The sequence below is a fragment of the Ciona intestinalis genome, chromosome 3, assembly GCF_000224145.3.
Source record: "Ciona intestinalis chromosome 3, KH, whole genome shotgun sequence".
Classification (NCBI taxonomy): Eukaryota; Metazoa; Chordata; class Ascidiacea; order Phlebobranchia; family Cionidae; genus Ciona; species Ciona intestinalis.
In genome coordinates, this window is record NC_020168.2 from 2635694 (window position 1) to 2654870 (window position 19177).

General features: G+C 31.5%; 2 protein-coding genes across 5 annotated transcripts in view; both read left to right on the forward strand.

Annotated features, from left to right (window-relative positions):
* Window positions 1-32, forward strand: part of LOC101242816 (rootletin) — an 11252-nt gene extending 11220 nt beyond the window's left edge. Inside the window, exon 18 of the mRNA XM_009859823.2 lies at window positions 12-32. Coding sequence (XP_009858125.2) covers window positions 12-32 — 21 coding nt within the window. The remainder of the gene's footprint in view (window positions 1-11) is intronic.
* Window positions 33-141: 109 nt separating this feature from the next.
* Window positions 142-19177, forward strand: part of LOC100186346 (myosin-2 heavy chain) — a 33644-nt gene continuing 14608 nt past the window's right edge. For 3 of the 4 annotated variants that reach the window (XM_009859825.3, XM_026833580.1, XM_026833581.1), the window contains exons 1-30: window positions 142-319; window positions 857-967; window positions 1477-1608; window positions 2144-2290; window positions 2900-3029; window positions 3601-3722; window positions 4492-4587; window positions 4941-5116; window positions 5261-5336; window positions 5972-6160; window positions 6418-6584; window positions 7480-7618; window positions 8006-8140; window positions 8740-8835; window positions 9421-9504; window positions 10046-10192; window positions 10768-10880; window positions 11877-12015; window positions 12532-12687; window positions 12797-12919; window positions 13474-13605; window positions 14169-14288; window positions 14656-14738; window positions 15274-15406; window positions 15878-16045; window positions 16437-16604; window positions 16996-17121; window positions 17554-17679; window positions 18146-18256; window positions 18898-18990. In XM_009859825.3, the coding sequence (XP_009858127.2) occupies window positions 158-319; window positions 857-967; window positions 1477-1608; window positions 2144-2290; window positions 2900-3029; window positions 3601-3722; window positions 4492-4587; window positions 4941-5116; window positions 5261-5336; window positions 5972-6160; window positions 6418-6584; window positions 7480-7618; window positions 8006-8140; window positions 8740-8835; window positions 9421-9504; window positions 10046-10192; window positions 10768-10880; window positions 11877-12015; window positions 12532-12687; window positions 12797-12919; window positions 13474-13605; window positions 14169-14288; window positions 14656-14738; window positions 15274-15406; window positions 15878-16045; window positions 16437-16604; window positions 16996-17121; window positions 17554-17679; window positions 18146-18256; window positions 18898-18990 (3900 nt within the window). In that variant the 5' untranslated portion in view covers window positions 142-157. The remainder of the gene's footprint in view (window positions 320-856; window positions 968-1476; window positions 1609-2143; window positions 2291-2899; window positions 3030-3600; window positions 3723-4491; window positions 4588-4940; window positions 5117-5260; window positions 5337-5971; window positions 6161-6417; window positions 6585-7479; window positions 7619-8005; window positions 8141-8739; window positions 8836-9420; window positions 9505-10045; window positions 10193-10767; window positions 10881-11876; window positions 12016-12531; window positions 12688-12796; window positions 12920-13473; window positions 13606-14168; window positions 14289-14655; window positions 14739-15273; window positions 15407-15877; window positions 16046-16436; window positions 16605-16995; window positions 17122-17553; window positions 17680-18145; window positions 18257-18897; window positions 18991-19177) is intronic. The other variant, XM_026833579.1, reaches the window with a different exon arrangement.

Below are 19177 nucleotides of genomic sequence, written 5' to 3' on the forward strand. Positions count from 1 at the left end.
TGCAATTACAGTTCAGTGAACAGAGAACATGAAGTTTTATTTAACTGAAGTTTAGGCCTAACCAATTTACCAATAGAACAGACATTTGCAAATTTCATTTTCCTATACATGCCAAATAACAAATTCAATCTTAAGATTAAAATTAGCTCTGAATAAAATGGACGACAGTGGTGCTATAGAAACAAGGGATATAAGTAAAACAGAAACATCACCAATTAAATCCCCAATCAAAATATTGGGGGAAAGAAATTTCCAGCCTTTCTTGAGCAGTCGACAGTTGATTTATAATAATCCATTATCATGTAAATCAGATTTCCAGGTATATTTTCTGAACAATACGTTTTGAATCTCTTGCTTTGATTTTGTTGTGAATTTCCTCCTTTTGGTGTAGTTTGAAGTGGCACGCTTGTACCACTATATATACATATGTATAGTAGGGTAGGGGAAGATGGGACACGTTTTTGTTCTATTTTCTCGTCCAATTTCATAGTAAACAATGAACATTCAAATGAGGACTTCCCTACTGTTGTTAAATGTTAAAACACGATCAGAATATTCAGATATTATGTGCTAAAGGGGTGTCCTATCTTACCCTACAGTACTATATACCAATTTCTAGGAAATCTGGATAATGTTCTTAATACACAATGTCGAGAAATTTTTTGGTTGGTATTGCTCTGGCAATGGAAGTAATTCCATTTTTTAACGTAACTGTTTCTTTGCTTTGTAGACACGATTATAAATTAAACAGTAACTGTTTTTTTTGCTTTGTAGACAGAATTATAAATTAAACAACTTAAATATAACCCATAAAGTAAATAGTTTGTTGTTTGATAAGCGTATTATATCTTTTTAGATTGCACGTCGAGACAAAACAATCAAACATCTTGAGTTGGATCAAACTGCCGCTAAACAATCGATCAAAGAACAAAAGGAAGAGAATGGAAAACTACAAGCTCGTATGCAGGTGTGTGTTCATATTTACCTCTAGAAATCTGTTACAAGTTTTTTTTTTCTTTACTGTATCGATCCTAGCATTATTCAGTTTATTTACCTGTATGTGTTGATTTTGTTGACTAATCATCACGAAATTACGATTAGAAAAAAATATCAAAGACACTGGTATATCAAAGGCAATGCCTTAGTCATGTTATTCGCGGAATGAGCCGAAATCAGCGTGATTCATTATTAATTGTGTAGCAATGTAGAAATTTTTGTCGCTATGAAGTGCTCTATATAAGTGCGTGTGTGCTCGCCTTAGTTTTCGGTCTACATTTTTGCCTAAATACAAACACAAAAACACAACAATTGTATTGATAATGCTATAAAGCTGTATTAGCTTTTCACAACAACTTTATAATTTAGAGTAATATTTATTACAGATGTTTCATTAAAGTTACAACATACAAGTGGACAACAAGTAAAACAAAACCTATGAACCCGTAGTTTATTAATTGAATGTTATATTTCGACCAGGCATTACACATCACCTCACAAAGTGAACAAGAAGTTCTAAATAGTGAAGTTGCAAGAAGAGAAGAATTGGTGAACAGATACAAGTTGAAACATCTTAATTTTGAAGAAAGAAATGAACAGCTTACAGCTAAGGTAAGTTTATACTTGTATAGTGTTATGACCTTCAGTGGTTTATTAAAGAGAAAATAAGTTTAACGCACAAAATGTAATGTTATCGTCACTCCGTAAAATATAATAATGTCAAAGGAAGTGCCCTAGTCAATGTCATTCGACAATATAAACACAAGACTCATTAAATACCACCTGGTGGCGCTATTGCATAGAAAGGAAAATGATTGGGGTCCAACTTAAAATTATTATAACATTTAATTTAAATGCTTAATATTTGCAATGTTTTATCTTAGTTTCTTTAATATGGTATTGTATATTTTGTAAAAAGTATTTTCTGGGTGTATAAAATGCTTACAATAAGGATCAATCAGTTTTAAGTATTTTTTTTAATGTGAATTGTTGTCTATTTAGAATTTTTTTATTTTAAAATATGGCAGATATAGATTGTGTTGCCTATTAATATTTTTAATCAAGTCATTTTTATGACCCCTGCTCTGAATGTCTTCTGTTTAGTCTTTTTAAAACTTTTTTTGACTTTTTCCTATTCAACGTTTAGGTTGAAACGCTCGAATCTTCAAAACAACAACTTGAACACCAACACTCGATGGTGCTACGTGAGTTGGATTCAAAGGAAGATTCTCTTCGTCAACTACAGATGCGACTTCAAGAAGCTCAGAGGATGCAAGCCGCCGCATCAGAAGAAGTAAGATCTTCATGCAAAAATGCTTAATACAAGATTACTAACTCCCAAATTTAAACTAAAAATACTTTCTAAAAGCAAAAACTCATGAACCAAAATATTTTTTTGTAAAATCTATATTTAGTTATTTTTCTTGCACCTTGAAGTAGCAAAAACTTGTAGTTAAAAAAATGTCGAGTTAAATGCTTAGCTATAATATAAATCCTATCACCTTGCTAAAGGGAATTCATATCCTTGATTTATTTTTCATATTGGTGAAATCTACATTACTTCTACACTAAGTAACACCCACATAGTACCTATAACATATAAAAAATATGTAATAACTAAAACAAAACATTAGTTTATATAAAATATGGTGGGGTAAGATGGGACACCTTTAGCACATAATATCCAAATATCCGGTTCTTGTTTTAAACAAATAAAAACGTTCCATGGGAGTAGTGAGGATACAGTTTTATAATTTATTAAATGTTCTTTGTTTACTACCAAATGGGACAAGAAAATAAAATGAATAAATGTCCCAACTTCGCCTTCCCTACTATATAGCACTGACTTAATTAAGAAGTTGATATATATCATTTTTTGTTATAATATTTCCTTTTACTACAGGCAACTCATGCGAAAGAGTCTTTGGAACATTGTAGAAGAGATAGCAGTATTATGCAAGAACAACTCGATCATATGGAAAAATCATTCGCCAATTCTGAACATAGAAATAAATCGTTGAAGGAAGATGTTGGTAATTATAAGATTTCTATTTTAATTTGTTATTTGTATCTATAAGGGGGGTGTGATTTTGTTGGAAAAATAAAAAGTAAGTATAGCTGGATTTAGAGTTGTATATATACCAAGTAGTCCAACTTTCGCCTTTGTGTCCAAAATCGAGCAAAAGTGGCGACTTCGGCAATGGGTTTAAACAAACTTGTGAACTTTTGTTTGCGTTTTTCCTGTGTGAAAGGCGCGGAACAACATATATTTACCTTATCATTATCATACATTATTTGCGAATAATATAAAAAATTACCCATGTTAAATCACCAAAATGTCACAAATTTACCTCTTCTAAATCTTGTTTTCACCTTTTTTAATGCAGAAAACTAATTTGCATGTTTTTCAAACTTTCCAGACTTTAAAAACTGTTTTTAAGTCCAAGTTTTCCTTCAGATTAGCCAAAAACCATACATTATCCCTATATCTACTGTGTAATTTAGAAAACAAAGAGGCGATTAATTTGCATTTTTTGTAACAATGGGTTGGACTATTTACTATTTCTATGACTCTAATTGAATTATGCAACGTTTGTTTAACAGGTACACTACAATCACAACAAAAGGAATTACTTCGTAGACTCGCTAGTCGTGATGATATGCTGCATAAAGTAACTGTGGAAGCTACAAGATTAAAAGAGAAATACAGACTTGCTACTTCCCAGGTTTTTATGCTCTTAACTTTATTGTTGGTGAAATGAATGTATATACAATATGCTCTATGTAACTAACACTCATATTAGTTTTTTAAAGTTTATTTTTACCTACATCTTAGGAACCAAACCTGGGTTGGCTAGCTTGACCTACCTTGCACTTTTCTGCACTGCTTTAATCAGTAAACATTGAAACCAATTTTATTTTTAAAAGAATGCAAGTTTAACCGTCCTTGCCTCCTCTGCATTTTAAAAAGTTTGGTGCCTATGTCTGACACCGCTATAATTTGGCTTCCGATTAGTAAATTCTAAAACATAGTAAAATCTGGTTCGTTTAATAAAGTAAGCAGTAATTGCCATTGTCCAGAGGATTTTAAAATTAGGCACCCCGTACTTTTTTATGGCCTAACCAATAGTTGCAAACACAATTTACTTGTTATAACTATAACATACCTGACAGCTGACACAAATGTAACTACATATACGTGAATTCTATCATAAGTTATGATATGCGAATTGATCCATCATACTATACAAATCATATAAAAACCTCTGTGGTAGTTCATTCGTTACCTCGTCTCACCTCGATAGCACTTCGGTGCTTTTATTCCTGCTGCCTGCGTTGAGTAATTAACGCTTTTGTATTGTCGTTTTGTGCGCACAGTCACCAGTTGGTTTAGCTGGCATTGCAGTATAGTATATATGTGTGTAGATATCTATTGTTTTAGTTTGTTAAACCTAAATATAATAAGTTACTTCATCACAACCTCGTCATTCACAGAGTGGGCAAAGCAACGAAACGATCCGAATGTTGGAAGATGAACTTGCAAAGACAAGAGTTGATTTATCAGAAACAACACGTTGTAATGAAGAAGAGGTTTGTTGTTGTTGTTGAACTACAACAACAGTTAAGATTGTTCTTGGTCATCTCATATATGTTACTGTATTTCAATAATGGAATTTAATGTATGGAGGTCCCGCAGCGTGGCACGCCATGTGTCATAGGATTTGTGCAAGGATTGGCACATTACCCCATTTTTATTTTTAAATGAGTGAGGTTCTATAGATTGGTATGTGACGAAACTTAGACCAGATTTGGTTCATTCCCTTCAGAATATAAATAAAGATGCTGGTCTGTTTTCTGTATGTATATTTACTTTGTGTTTTGTTTTTTTGTATCATTCTTTATATTTACCTTAAAAAGTGTTAAAATCTGAACTTTTTTTCTAGTTATTGAAATCGAAACGTAAATCGTCTGAACTTGAGCGTGACGTGTCAGAACAACAACAACGATATCAAGCGTGTTATCAACAATTACTACAACAAGAAGCTGAGGTCGCTAAGCTGAAAGAAGAAACTGAAAAACAAGATGAAAAAATACAAAACAACAACAAAGAACTTAACAAGTATAATTCTGTTATTTAACTTATTTTTTTATTATTTAAAAAAAGTTTTTTACTAAAAAATTTTTTTTGAAGTTTTGAATCGCAGTTTTTTTTTTCTGTTTGGTAACCTATTTAAAATGAGTTCCATTTATGTATTATTTACAGGTTGAGGTCTTATAAACACAAGACAGAACTTGATGTGGCAGTTCTAACCGAGAAATATAGAACCGCGCAAGAAGAAGTGAGTTGTAACATTAAACGCTTGTTTGTTTCTTGTATAATGTATTGCATAGAAACTTGCCTGGTCACATTTCGTTGAAATATTATTTTTTTATAAAATATTAAAAATAATTTTGTTACATTGTTTTGTTCAAATAGAATTTAAATGATAACTGAACAAGTTACAGTTTGGACATCGTTTATGAATTAATAAAACTTCTAGTTTTGTTTTACACACATATTTAATGTAGTCATTGTATGACATTTATAACTGCTGTATAGTACATGCAATGAGTAGTTTTTCCCTTAAGCTATTTAGTGCATACCAATTGCATATGTAGGGGGGGGGGTGGGGAAAGTTGGGACGCTTTCACATTCTATTTTCCCATTTCATTTGGAAGTATGCAAAGAACATTCAAAGATAAAACTTTATCTCTACCACTCCCATAGACCATAGACCTATATATAGACCAAAGACCGTTGTTAATTGTTTAAAACACTGTTAGGATATTTGGATATTGTGTGGTAAAGGTGTCCCATCTTACCCCACCCTACTATATATATCCTGTATACAAAAAACAAGTCATAAAACTTGTGACACCAATGTTTTTTACTGACTTATCAATTGTTATGTCATAATTATTGATGACATCATAGGTAACCAAGCGTGACCAAATCATTTTACGAACGAACACTGAGTTAAATACAACCAACGAGCAATTCAAGGGAACCAAGGAAGAAAACGAGATGCATTTGGAAGAGTTGGAAAGATTGAATTCAAAGATCAAACAACTCAATGCAGATATTAAAGATAATGTTGAAAAGATAGAAGAACAAGCATTGCAAGTATGTGGAATACTGTTTCTGTTTCTTTGAAAGTTTTTATAGTTGAATTAAGGGTCTATATTTTGTGATGATTTTTGAAGGCATATTGTTAAGTTGGAATATTTACTTCCAAGTTTTATTGAAAGGCTGGTGTTTCTAAATGTTTAATTTTTTTATATTAGTTTAATATGTTAAAAACCCACCTTATGATTTTCCTTTAGGGATTAATTAAATTTTTATATATTTCACAAATCTCTAAAAAAATCACTTTTTTCAAGTTGAAACAAGAAAAATCCAGTTCTGACCAGTTGAAACAAAGACTGGATACAGCAGAGCAGGAACTGAGGGTGACCACCAAGTCATGTGACCATCTGCAGAATGAACTTGAAAATGTGAGGCGAGAATTGAGAGCGGAAATTTCCAGCGCAAATCAAGAAGCAGAAAGGTGAGGATGTTTTTATTTATTATGTTACTTCTGCTACCAGGCATCATATAAATATTATATTAGTGGCTCATCTGGTAAAAAAGGTAGTGTACATCCAACGTTTCGTCTGCCATACGGCGAGACTTCATCAGGGAATGAAACGCAACAGTAAGCAATAACAATCAAGCAAAAAGCAGAAAAAAAAAGGGGGGGGTGGGAAAAAAGGCGATATTAACGTGATAAGGGCACTGTAAAGAGTAGATAGTGGGAAGGGCAAAAGCGCTCGCAATAGTCACATGAAAAATCGAAAACGGAATAAGTGTCTCTAAAAACAAACGTTTAGTTAGGATTTTATTTATTTATTTCTTTTCCTAGCATTTGTGTTGTAAAAACTTGTAAAAATCTTGACAGATTAAAACACAATTTTCCACCTGCCGCACATCCCCATACTTATTTTTTACGTAAAATATTTTCCTATTTCCTAAAATATTACCCTTTTTCCTATTTTTCGAAAGTTTCATAAAAAATTCCTTTAATCAAATACTTGCATTGCCAAATCCCATTACCCTTTTTCCATTTAAAAAAAAAAATCTTACAAAAAATGTCATTAATCAAAAATTTGCATTGACAAATCCCATTACCCTTTTTCCATTTAAAAAAAAAAATCTTACAAAAAATGTCATTAATCAAAAATTTGCATTGACGAATTCCATTACCCTTTTTCCCTTTTTCCAAAAAAATCCTACAAAATTCTATTAATGAAATACTTACATTGCCAAATTCCATTACCCTTTTTCCCTTTTTCCAAAAAAATCCTACAAAATTCTCTTAATCAAATACTTACATTGCCAAATTCCATTACCCCTTTTCCAATTTTCCGAAAATCCTATAAAAAATCAAATACTTGCATTTTCAGATTAAGATCCGAGTTAAGTCGAGTACAAACTGAACTTAAAGAATCCAAATATGAAGTTGAAGCTGGTAAGAAACATTCAGCGAGGTTACAAAGTGAACTTGACGGGGCATCGAGGAACCAACAGGAGTTATTAGATGAGGTAGTTAAGAACATTTTTTAGTGTTTTTTTGTCCCTTTTTTATATTTTATGTTTTATATCAGCCATTGGACAGTAATTTCACATTTTTTTTTATTTTTTTTTATTTTCATTTTTATATTTTATATTTCAAGTTTTATTTCAGTCATTGGACAGTAATTTCACATTTTTTTTTTTTTTTTAGATTATCTGTTTTATATGAATTATTTAACAATAAATTAGCATTTTATTTTTTTATTTTTTTTGTCCATTTTGTACATTTTATGTATTATATCAGTTATTAAACAATAATTTAACACTTTTAAAAATTGTTAACATCTTTATTACACATTCTTTTTTAGTTTATATCTTGTAATTTTAAAATTTACCATAGAAATATTTTATTTGCAGCTGAATAAGTGTGAAGATACCCTCCAAAGTCAACTGGATGAACTGGCAAATTTGAAACGACAAAAATTCCAAACAGATGATGAGCTTGCCACTACCAAGTCATCACTTGACAATACAACTCATCAGTTAAACTTGGTAACTTTTTATGACATTTTCCAATGCCACTTTTAAAAGTTTAACTAGATAATTTACTGTAAGATTATTAAGTAAATTTTTGAGTGTATTTTTTGTGAAAACTTTAATATAACATATATTTTTAAGTGTTTTTCATTTTACACACTTTAATATAACATTGAATAATGTCAATCAACGATTTTGATTTTATAATGCCATTTTTAAAAGTTAAACTAGATAATTTTACTGTAAGATTATTAAGTAAATTTTTGAGTGTCTTTTATTTTAAAAACTTTAATATAACATCCATTTTTAAGTGTTTTTTATTTCACACACTTTAATATGACATCAAATAAGGTCAAATTGTCAATCAATAATTTTGTGTCCATTGATGGTTTGCTTGTAGTTTATATTGTTAGGTATGGATTCTAATATTCTGGTTAGTAATTCTATTCTATGTTGGTGAGGTCTCGCAGCGTGGCATGCCATGGGTCCTAGGATTTAGGACAGGTTTGTCGCATTAACCCAAACTTACTTATTAGTAATACCAAATGTATCTTTATTGTATTTAATTTTGTCGTTTTTTTCCAAACTTATTTTCAATTTTTACAAATTTTTAGACGCGACAAAAGTACGACGAGAGCTTAGCTAGGTTGAACGACACACAGACCAACTTACAAACAATTGAAAATCAACTTGAGATTGTGAAAACTGAGGTGAATTGAAAATCTGAATAAAGTTTGCTGTCATGCATAGGTTAAATCCAAAACATTTTTGTTATTATATTTGCTTTAATGTTTTGTCAACCCATTCTCTTTCCCATCAGGGTACGATAGACGCTGTGTGCAATTTTTTTTTTCTTTATGGGCGAGGTCCTTGTCAAGGACCTGAGATTTGGGCCAGATTTCGCCCATTACCCCAACAACCCGGAAAGCCTGTTTAAGTCCTTTGTGTGACCGACACCGCTTCGCACTTAGATGCGTATATTTTGCACCGTTTTTTATCCATGTGTGCTTACAAGTTACCACACTTTTCAACTTTGTGTGTGATTTTTGCTCTGGTATGGTTTATAATTTGGACAACCCAGTAGTGACCGCTGGCTGGAGCGTCTTGCCTAAGGAAACATTTGCCGATCAGTGTTGGTAACACCCTCAAGCATCCAACCAGTGACACTTAAGTTACTATGCAGGCGCCTAAACCACTGAGCCACGGTGCCGGTTTATGTTGTCTACATACATAGTTATTTGGAATGTAGAGTGTTCTGGCGCATATCATTAATTTTGAATGCATAAAATATTTAGGTTAATGAAAAAGATGAACTAATCAACAGTTTAACATCAGACCTAACCAGTGCACAAGAATCTATACAAGACAGAAGTGAACAGGTGCACTGTATATCACTATGTAGTATACAATAGTTTAACATTTAACTTTTAATTAACGTAAAAATAAAAAATGCAAAATCTTAATTAAACAATCATTTTTAGCATATATGGCTTTTGGCAAGCTGGTTGGTTCTATGTATTTTGTATTTACAGTTTATTTTTACCTTAATAGTTTTCCTATTCCAACCATAGTAGAAATGGAATCTGTCAGTAATAGAATAACCATAGTAGGTGGGGGAAGACGGGACATCTTCAGCACATAATTTTCAAATATCCTGATCGTGTTTCAAACAATTAACAATGGTCTATGGGAGTCGTAAGGATATGGTTTTATGTTAACTACCAAATCAGACAAGAAATTAGACTAAAAAGCTGTCCCATCTCCCCCCATCGTACTATATATATATATATATGTCATCACTTGCAAAAAGTTTGTACACAATTTTACATGCTTTTCTATTCTGTTAATACTTAAAATATTGCATCCGACATTATTAAAACACCTTTATATGACATCACTGACTTCATTATAACATCACAGCTATCAACAATGGAGGAAGTGATAGGAGAACTCACTAATGAACTTCAGAAATCCCAGGATGACGGAAAATTAACAAAACATCGCTTACAAACCATGAGAGATGAAAACGATATTTTATCGGAAAGGTTGCTTGAAAAACAACAGGAAGTAAGATGTAAATGTAATCTATTCTATTCTGTGTGGGTGACTCGGCGAGGTCCTGCAGCGTGGCATGCCATGGGTCCTAGGATTTAGGCCACAATTGGCCCATTACCCAAAGATGAAAATGTAATAAATTTTGTGAATAAAAATCAGAACCTGATTTATGAAGTTGTAGAATTCTCGTAACAAAATAATATTTAAGATTAGGTGCTACAAAAATAAAATGATTCTAGTTGAATACCAGACTGATGATGTCTTTTTAGGCGAAAAAATTTATTACAGAAAACAAATATTGGACTTGATTTTCCGCTCATTCATTTTGTAGCACCTGTTCCTAAAGTTTGGGTTTATCTACATTATTATGTAGTGAAGCATTATTTACATATACGAACCATGTTTTATGTTTTTCTACATTATACGCTTAATATTAGCTAGACTTTTATTTAAAGACTTTTAAACAATTACATAACGTGCTGTGATTGCTGTATAACTGTATTTTATGTGAAAAGTAAACAATATGTTTATAGAAATGACAAGTTGGAGAAAAAATAGTAGAAAATAATATTTTTTTTATTGTACAGATTGCAACTGTTGAAGATAACTTGCATAAAGCTAAATCTGATTATGATGCAATAAAAGTGACTCACACGCACAGTAACGAGGAGTTTAATGAACGACAAGAAGTTATATTGAAGTAATTATGCTATGGGTGGTTTAAAATACTTTGCTATTTTTGCTTGTTTCTGTTCTAGTATTTAATTTTTTATTTAAGTATTTAATTTTTGGTGTTACCTAAAAATTACAAAATGCTCTGAAAATATATCAAAGTTTTTAAATTGTTAAAATCTTCTATTAAATTTTCTTCTTAACTGTTAACAAATAACCACCTTATAACCACCTACACACATGGGGTAATGATGCTATGGCTGGTTACATACGTTCAGCCATACTTTTTCCTGTTTTTTTTTTTAAGTATTTTATTTATAGAGTTGCCTAAAAAGTTACAGAAATGCTCAAAAGATATGACAAAGTTTTCAACTTAAGTTATTGTTAATGTTATATTATATTTATATTGATATTTTGACACTCTGTTAAGGTTACCTTTATTAGTAATCACCCAAAAAATATTGCAACAAAAATTTTTGGGGAAAGTCCATTCAACTTGTATTCAAACTTAACTAAATATACATTTTACAAAAGAAAATGCAAAACATACATTTGTTTTTCTTTATGGGTGAGGTCCTTGTCAAGGACCTGGGATTTAGGCCAGATTTGGCCAATTACCCCAACACCCAGAGAGCCCATTTAAGTCCTTTGTACAACCTGTGTCGCGACACTGCATCGCACTCAGAAGCTAATTTTCCCCACCACTTTTCATATTTTTCCCACCACTTTTCATATTTTCCCCACCACTTTTCATATTTTTCCCACCACTTTTCATATTTTTCCCACCACTTTTCATATTTTTCCCACCACTTTTCATATTTTTCCCACCACTTTTCTTATTTTTCCCACCACCTTTAAACATGATTGAATCTCAATGTACAGTTAAGTCAAGAGTGTTTAACTATAACTTGATGATGAAATGTGATCAGTTTACTCATCCATTTAAAATTTTCTTGCAAACAATCAACAAATAATTACATCTTAACCAACAGCATAACATGTTCATTATAAACTCAATTTTCAGTCTTGAGCGTCAGATAGGCGACATGAAAAGCCACATATCCGACAAACAACACCAGGTTGATGCTTCACAAAAGTTACTTCACGAAATGAATGAGAAATTAAAACAATGTGACGTAGATAAACAAAACATGGAGAAAGAGGTGACTGTTCTCAATTTATTTGAACACTTTTGTTTCTTTTAAAAGTTTAACTTGATATTGATTAAACAGAAATCGCTCGTTTGTCTGCTAGGTGTAGCGACCACGCTTATTTTCTTAAATGTAAATAGGCTTTTAACTAAACTTGTTTCAACAACTGTTGTTTTGTTGCTATATCCTGTCTTTTTGTTAAAAATATTTCTAAATCTTCGCTACCTCAATCGATGAGACAAATAAAGTTATTGGTAAAAAATATAGTTTTTTTTTTATGTTTTTGGGTTGATAGTTGGTACACTTGGTGTGCATACCAATGTTGTGGTGTTTTAAAATTATTTCATTATATTTTGGTTTTTAAAACTGGTAAAGTTTCAAAATTCAGATTCAAAATCTATGGTTATGTTCTTTATTTCTTGCTGAATAAAAAAATATTTTTTTCAAAGACATTTTTTTTAAAGTAAAATCATTTTTTCAAATATTTAAATTTTACAATGAAAAAAATTATTAGTTTTGTGCTTTTAGGTTTCACAGTTAGAAATGGAATTATTAAAAGCTCAGAAGAATCTCGATGAAGCTGAAGCAGTTAAACTTGTTGCTGTTGAACAAGAGAAAGCCAAAGTTGGAAATCTTAATCGGCAACTCGAGTTTGAAAAGCATCAAAGTGAAGGTTTTAAACAGGTATAAAAAATGTGAATTGGGGTAATGGACCAATCCTGGCCTAAATCCTAAAGACCCATGGCGTGCTACGCTGTTTTATAAAATTAACCACTAATCAATCTGTTTGCAGGAAATTTCTCAGCGTGATCAACTACTCAACAAACTGAAATCAGATTTATTCGCTTGTCACCAAAATGTTTCGCAGAAAAATGAAGAAATTGAACAATTAGAAGCAACATGTAACCAACTACAGGTGTGAATGATATTGTAGAAACGGGTTGAGAAATTTAGTGGTGGTAGTGGCGGCTGTATTTTAGTGCCAGTTTTCAGTCTTATCATTGTGACTATTTTATCTAAACACATAACTTTACAAATTTCATTTGAAATTATTTTAATATTTTATTAAAATGTGTAAAATATTAAAAACTATTTAATACAACAAGCTGTTTAACACTACCAACTTTCTTTACATAAAACTTACAAAAAGGGCAAAAACTCCCATAAATTTGTTCAGGTTAACCTAATGTAACTGTCTTTTCAAAGCAAATATTTACCTTAGGTTAAAACAATTAAAATTAAAGAAAAATTTTCAAACTATATTTTGAATCCAAAAATTTTTAAGTTGAAAAAAATTGTTTCAACTAATTTTTCAGTCAAAAAAACTTTACGTTAAAAAAATTGTCTAAACTAATATTCCAGGTCCAAAAAAATTAAGTTAAAAAACTTTTTTTTAAAAAAATGGTCTAAACTAATATTCCCGGTCCAAAAAAAAAATTAAGTTAAAAAAATTTCGAACTAATATTCCAGGTTGAACTGGATCGAGCTGTGAGGATGAAGAATGAAGCGGAGGTTCGAAGGAGCGAGTTGAATGATCATCTGGAGGAAGTTGCGCATCAGCTGGAAGAAACGAGATCAAAATATCGGGAATGTGCTCAGGAGGTGGGAGGAATAATATATAAGCAAGAAATTTTACCTTTTTTATAAAAAAATTACTATTTTTTTCTTTTAACCTTTTTTTCTTATTGTTTTGATTTTTGTTTATGTTATTAAAAATCAAATTATTTTTTTGATTTTTTTTTTGTTTTTAAAAATCAAAGTAACATTTTTATATTTGTGCAATGTATCGGTTATCATGTATATTTTTATAGAAAATATTATACAGATTTTACTATCTTATTTTTTTGTTTTTTTAGATTTGACTATATTTATATACATATATTTTACCATCTGGGATTTTTTATTCAGATTTTAATGTATCTGTTACTGTTCATGTTTAATTTAAACAGTCAGTAAAAACCAAAACACACAAAATGTCATGTTATCATCACAATGTAAAATGTAATAATGACAACAACAAAATGTCCAGTCAATGTCATTCGACAATGTAACTTGTGACCCATCAAATACACCTGGTGACACTATATAGCATAGAAAATGCTTGGGGTCTAACGTAATATCATAACAGTAATCACTAGATGTTTTATTTCTTCATTCCACCACAGCTTGCACATTACGAGGAGAGAGTCGTCTTAAAAGAACAAAGTTTATTATCAACGCAAAATGAACTCAGTGAAAAAGTTACAAACCTTGCTAGATCTGAACAAGTCAATAAAAGATTGCAGGTATTTTTTTGTTGTAAATTCCGCGAATCGAACTCTGGTCTGATGCTAAAGTTAAACAATTCTTGTTTAGTGGAATAAAAAAATTCTTTGTTACTATTTAACTTTTAGATAAGAAGTTTAACCCAAAAATTACATTATATAAGTGCTGCTATACTCACTACTGGGTTGAAAACGACAGTCGTTATAACACGGGTCTTCATACACCTCGTGTCAGCGTTTGAGTTACCAAGTTTGTTACTATTATATTCGATTCTGTTCTTTGTGGGTGAGGTCCTTGTCAAGGACCTGGGATTTAGGCCAGGTTTTAATTATTGTAACAATAAATTAAATGTAAATACAAAAATTACCAAAGTTCATAATGTTTCAGGCTGAACTACGTCAACTAAAAGAGCGATGTAACTCAGCTGATGATGAAATTAATCAACAAACAAGAATCGCCAGCAAGTTGAAGTAAATTGAAAATACCTTCAAAGTTTATTGCTCCACTTTAAACTTATCATTTTAGTACTTTTTAAAATGCTATGGCTTACGTTTTAAAAAGTAAGCCATAAAAACTAACATTGCCATTTCATAACTGCCTAAACTTTCCAGCATAATAAGTCAATTATCTGTAAATTTGGTGCTGGCTATAGCGCGTGAGATGCCTCAAAAACTTATTTTTTGTAGAAATCATCTGAAAATGTTTCAACTGTTGTTTATTTAATGTAATTTCATAAGCGCAGAAACAAAACAATTGCATTACAAACAAACCCTAATCTGTCAAGTACTTGCTTATTTACTGACTTTTTACTCTGCAGCACTATTGCTATTTTTACCTTTTTATTACTGTTTTATTTTTTCATTTAGCCTTTTTTCCCTACGTGAGGTTTCTGCCTTCACTGAGCTCACCTTTATTACAGTTTCATTCACATTTATTATTAAAAACTCATCTTTAAAATTTTGCTGAGTCATTCTCGTTCACCCGAGTCATGCTTCTTGTTCTCAGAAGCGAGGTCGAAGATTGGAAGCAACAGCATCACCTGGTGGTGGAACAAAACTCTCGCAACCAGGAAGCATCGAGAGGGATAAGCGAGGAACTTGCTGAGGTCAAAGCTCAGAATAGAAACATGCAACATGAGGTAAGAATGCGTTGTAGTGTGGGATTTCGCGAATACATTTTTAGTAATATGGGGGAAGATGGGACACCTTTGGGACAAAATATCCTGATTGTATTTTATACAATTAACAACCGTCTATGGGAGTCGTGGGGATACGGTTTAATAATTCTTTGAATGTTCTTTGTTTATTACCAAATGAGATGAGAAATTAGAATAAAAAAAGGTCCCATTCCCCCCACCTACTTTATATGTTGCATTTTTTGAAATTTGTAAAACTTTCAGTATTAATCCATTATCGAAATACTTTAAACATTTTTAGTTACTTTCATGGGCCAAATAATCTAAACAACCAATCGTGTAAATCAGATTTTGCTTCATTGACTTGGTAAAGCTGACTAGTCTATTTACTGCGTACATTCGGATGTTGATCTGCCCGCTGTATCACCACCAGTTTGGTGCATGTGATTACTCATTCACATTTACATCATGTAGGTTAAAACTAAAGACGATGGTCTCACTTCACTCGAAAGGGAGCTTGAAATTGAAAGAAAACGGCACAGTGATGCGCAATATGAAATTGAGAAGCTTAATAAAGAATGTGCAACATTAAACGGCAACACTGAAAAGCTGGAGAAATTAAGAATTGAATTACAGAAAGAGGTAAACTGGTTACTCCAATTTAAGTTAATGCAATTGACATTGCCATTACACATATAAATAGTAGAGTTGGGGAGATGGGACACATTTAGCACATAATATCCAAATATCCTGATCGTTTTAACCAATTACCAACGGTATATGTGAGTCGTGAGGATGCGTTTTATAATTTTTTATATGTTCTTTGTTTACTACCAAATTGGACAAGAAAACAGAATAAAAAGGAGTCTCATCCTACTATACATTAAGTAAATCATATAAAATGCTGGTTGATAATGTTGTACTAAATGGCTTTCACTTAACTGTCTTGACCTAATAAAATTGCATGTTCATCACATATTTTATAAATAAAACCTGAATTTATTATTTACAAAAATATCATATTAACCCCCAGTTGAAAGAAAGTGTTTCAAAAGTTTCAAAACTTGAAGAAAAACTTGAATGCGTTGAATCAAAACTGAAAGAATCGCGAAGTGAGATACGAGATCTTAAGGACGAGGTGGCAGAACAGAAACGTGGAGTGGCTGATGCTAAGTCAAACCTCGCTATTAAACAGAAAGAGGTAAGATGAAAGTGTTGGGTTATATAACTATTATCACGTTTTTATTGATGATAATGCTTATTGGTTGTAATGTTTTTGTGGTGGAAGCAGTTTTTTTACAGTGTATGTTTGTATAGTTGATTTTCGTATGGGAAAAATCTATTTTTGGAAAAGTTGAAAAACCCTTTGCACTACGTTTTTAGTTGTTCATTTTATGATACTGTAGTTTTTTTAGGCCAACTTAGAAAACAATGGTTTATTTAAACCAACTTTTTTACTTAAACTTAGAAACTGGCAAGCATAAGCTTGACAAATAAAAAAAAAAGTATTTGTTGTTTAAGGTGGAACATATTTATTTTGTGTTGGCAAGTTACAGTTTCAACCACAAAAGCAATTTCTTTATTTTAATCAGATTGAAAGAACTGAAGAAGTGCTCAGTGTTGCCAAACAAGAATTGGAAGCAAGTCAGCTTCAGTATAAAGATTGCCACATGAATATGTTGGAAACACAGCAAAAACTAAATGACCTCAAAATGCAGGTAATGCTTATCTGTCATCTATGGTCATGGTATTTTAAACTAATAATCAAGACTTTAAATACTGGTAGTAGTTTTAATATGGCTTAAAAAAAATTTTTTGTTTTAAAAAACACATAAACTCAAGACAAAGTCGAATTAATAAATAATAGCAACTTACTTTATCCTTGTGTGGCTGGAAAACGACAGTTGTATAACACAGGTGTTCTGTTTCATATACCTCGTGCCAGCTTATGAGTTACCAAGTATGTTACTTTGCGGGTGATTATTTTTGGGGGAAATATTTCATGGTATTTTTTATAATTTGTATGGCTAATAATTTGAACAACTTCTTAGTGACCACTGAGTTGAAGAAATTACCGTTAAATGTCTTTCCCAAGGACACATACATCCCCCCACAAGCATTAAACCCATTACCTCTGACTGAATTTTCAGCTCACATCTGTGGAAGGAACGAAACAAGAATCAATGGACCAACTGGGTCAAAGTTCACAAGAGAACGCAACGCTTAAAACTGAACTTCAGAAATCGTGGCACGATAACCAGGCGATGGCGCAAGAGGTGAAATAACTTGTACAGTTTTATTTTTTTATGATAATAATTTAGAGTACATCTGATTTTTATTCTGTTTTTTTTTGTGAGTAAATTGTATTTCATGATTACAGCACTTTATATTCAAAGGCATCTTATTTTAAATTTTGTTGGCCTAACATTAGAATATCAAAGAAACATGACTGTAGGCATGATGATGTATTAAAACATTGTTTAATTGCAGTAAAATAACCATGTTGTCATTGGTTGCTCTTTCCTGGAAAAATAGGAGTCATAATATGAGTTATTTTGGTCTAAATTCAAATCTGAAATCCTATAACACTATAAAACAAATTTAATTTATTTTCAAATATGAGTTACTTTGCCATAAATTTAAATCTATTCATAACAATTTCAAGATTTGGAAAGTTTTAATAGTACATAGAAATGACCCTTTCGAAATTTAAATATTTTTAATACAACATGGAAATAACAGATTGGAGCGTATGAAGATAAACTGCGCAAGTTACGAAACGAACTTCGAAAAGTTCAAAACTTAAACAAAGAAGCTGAAGAAGAAGTTGAACAATGTGAAGCAAGATTAGAAGTAAGTAGAAAATATTATCGCTGAATTATGCTTTATTTATCAAGGGATTTTTATTCCCTATGGGTGACGCCCCAATTTTGGGGTAATCTATCAAATCTGGCCTAAATCGCACCTCATCAAGGACCTCACCCTTACAGAATGGGTGAGGCCCCACAGTGCTGCATGCAATGGTCATAGAATTTAGGGCTAATTTGCAACAGGGGTGGTTAGACATATTAGTCTAATGTGAGAAAAACTGTGCTCGCTTAAAATTTGCAAAAATAAATTTGCCTCTCAAATGTAAATAAATGTATGTAATGGTCATACATTAAAATGTGCATATTTTCAATGAGATTGTTTTTTGGCACACCCTCAAAAAAACATTTGATTTCTAGATTTGGCCAATATGTGTACATAATATACTAGTAGGATGGGGGAAAGTGGGAAACCTTTTTATTCTATTTTCTCCTCCTATTTAGTATTAAACAAAGAACATTAAAAAAAAACTTTTTTTAGTTGTTATATGTTTAAAACACGTTCAGAAATTCTGGATATTATGTTTTAAAGGTGTCCCATCTTCCCCATCTTTACTATGATTTTAAATCAAACACAGCTTAAAATAATTCTGTGTATACAAATTATATTTCCCCTTGTATTGACAGGATATGTCAAGAGAACTTCGTGAAAATCAGGAGAAAAATCGTCTGAGTATTTCTGAGATTGCAAAGAAGGAAGAACAACTTGTTGTATTGAAGGTGTTGTGTTGAAATTGTTCTTGTTTATTTCACGTAGAATAGACTAGAACAGTGCTTTTAAACTTTTTGATGATTTACCCTTTCAACAAAGATGTTTATCAGATTTACCCCCAATAAGTATTATGGTGCTCGTTTATTAATAAGCGGGTACTAACTGATTACATCAGTTATATTTAATGCGACAGTT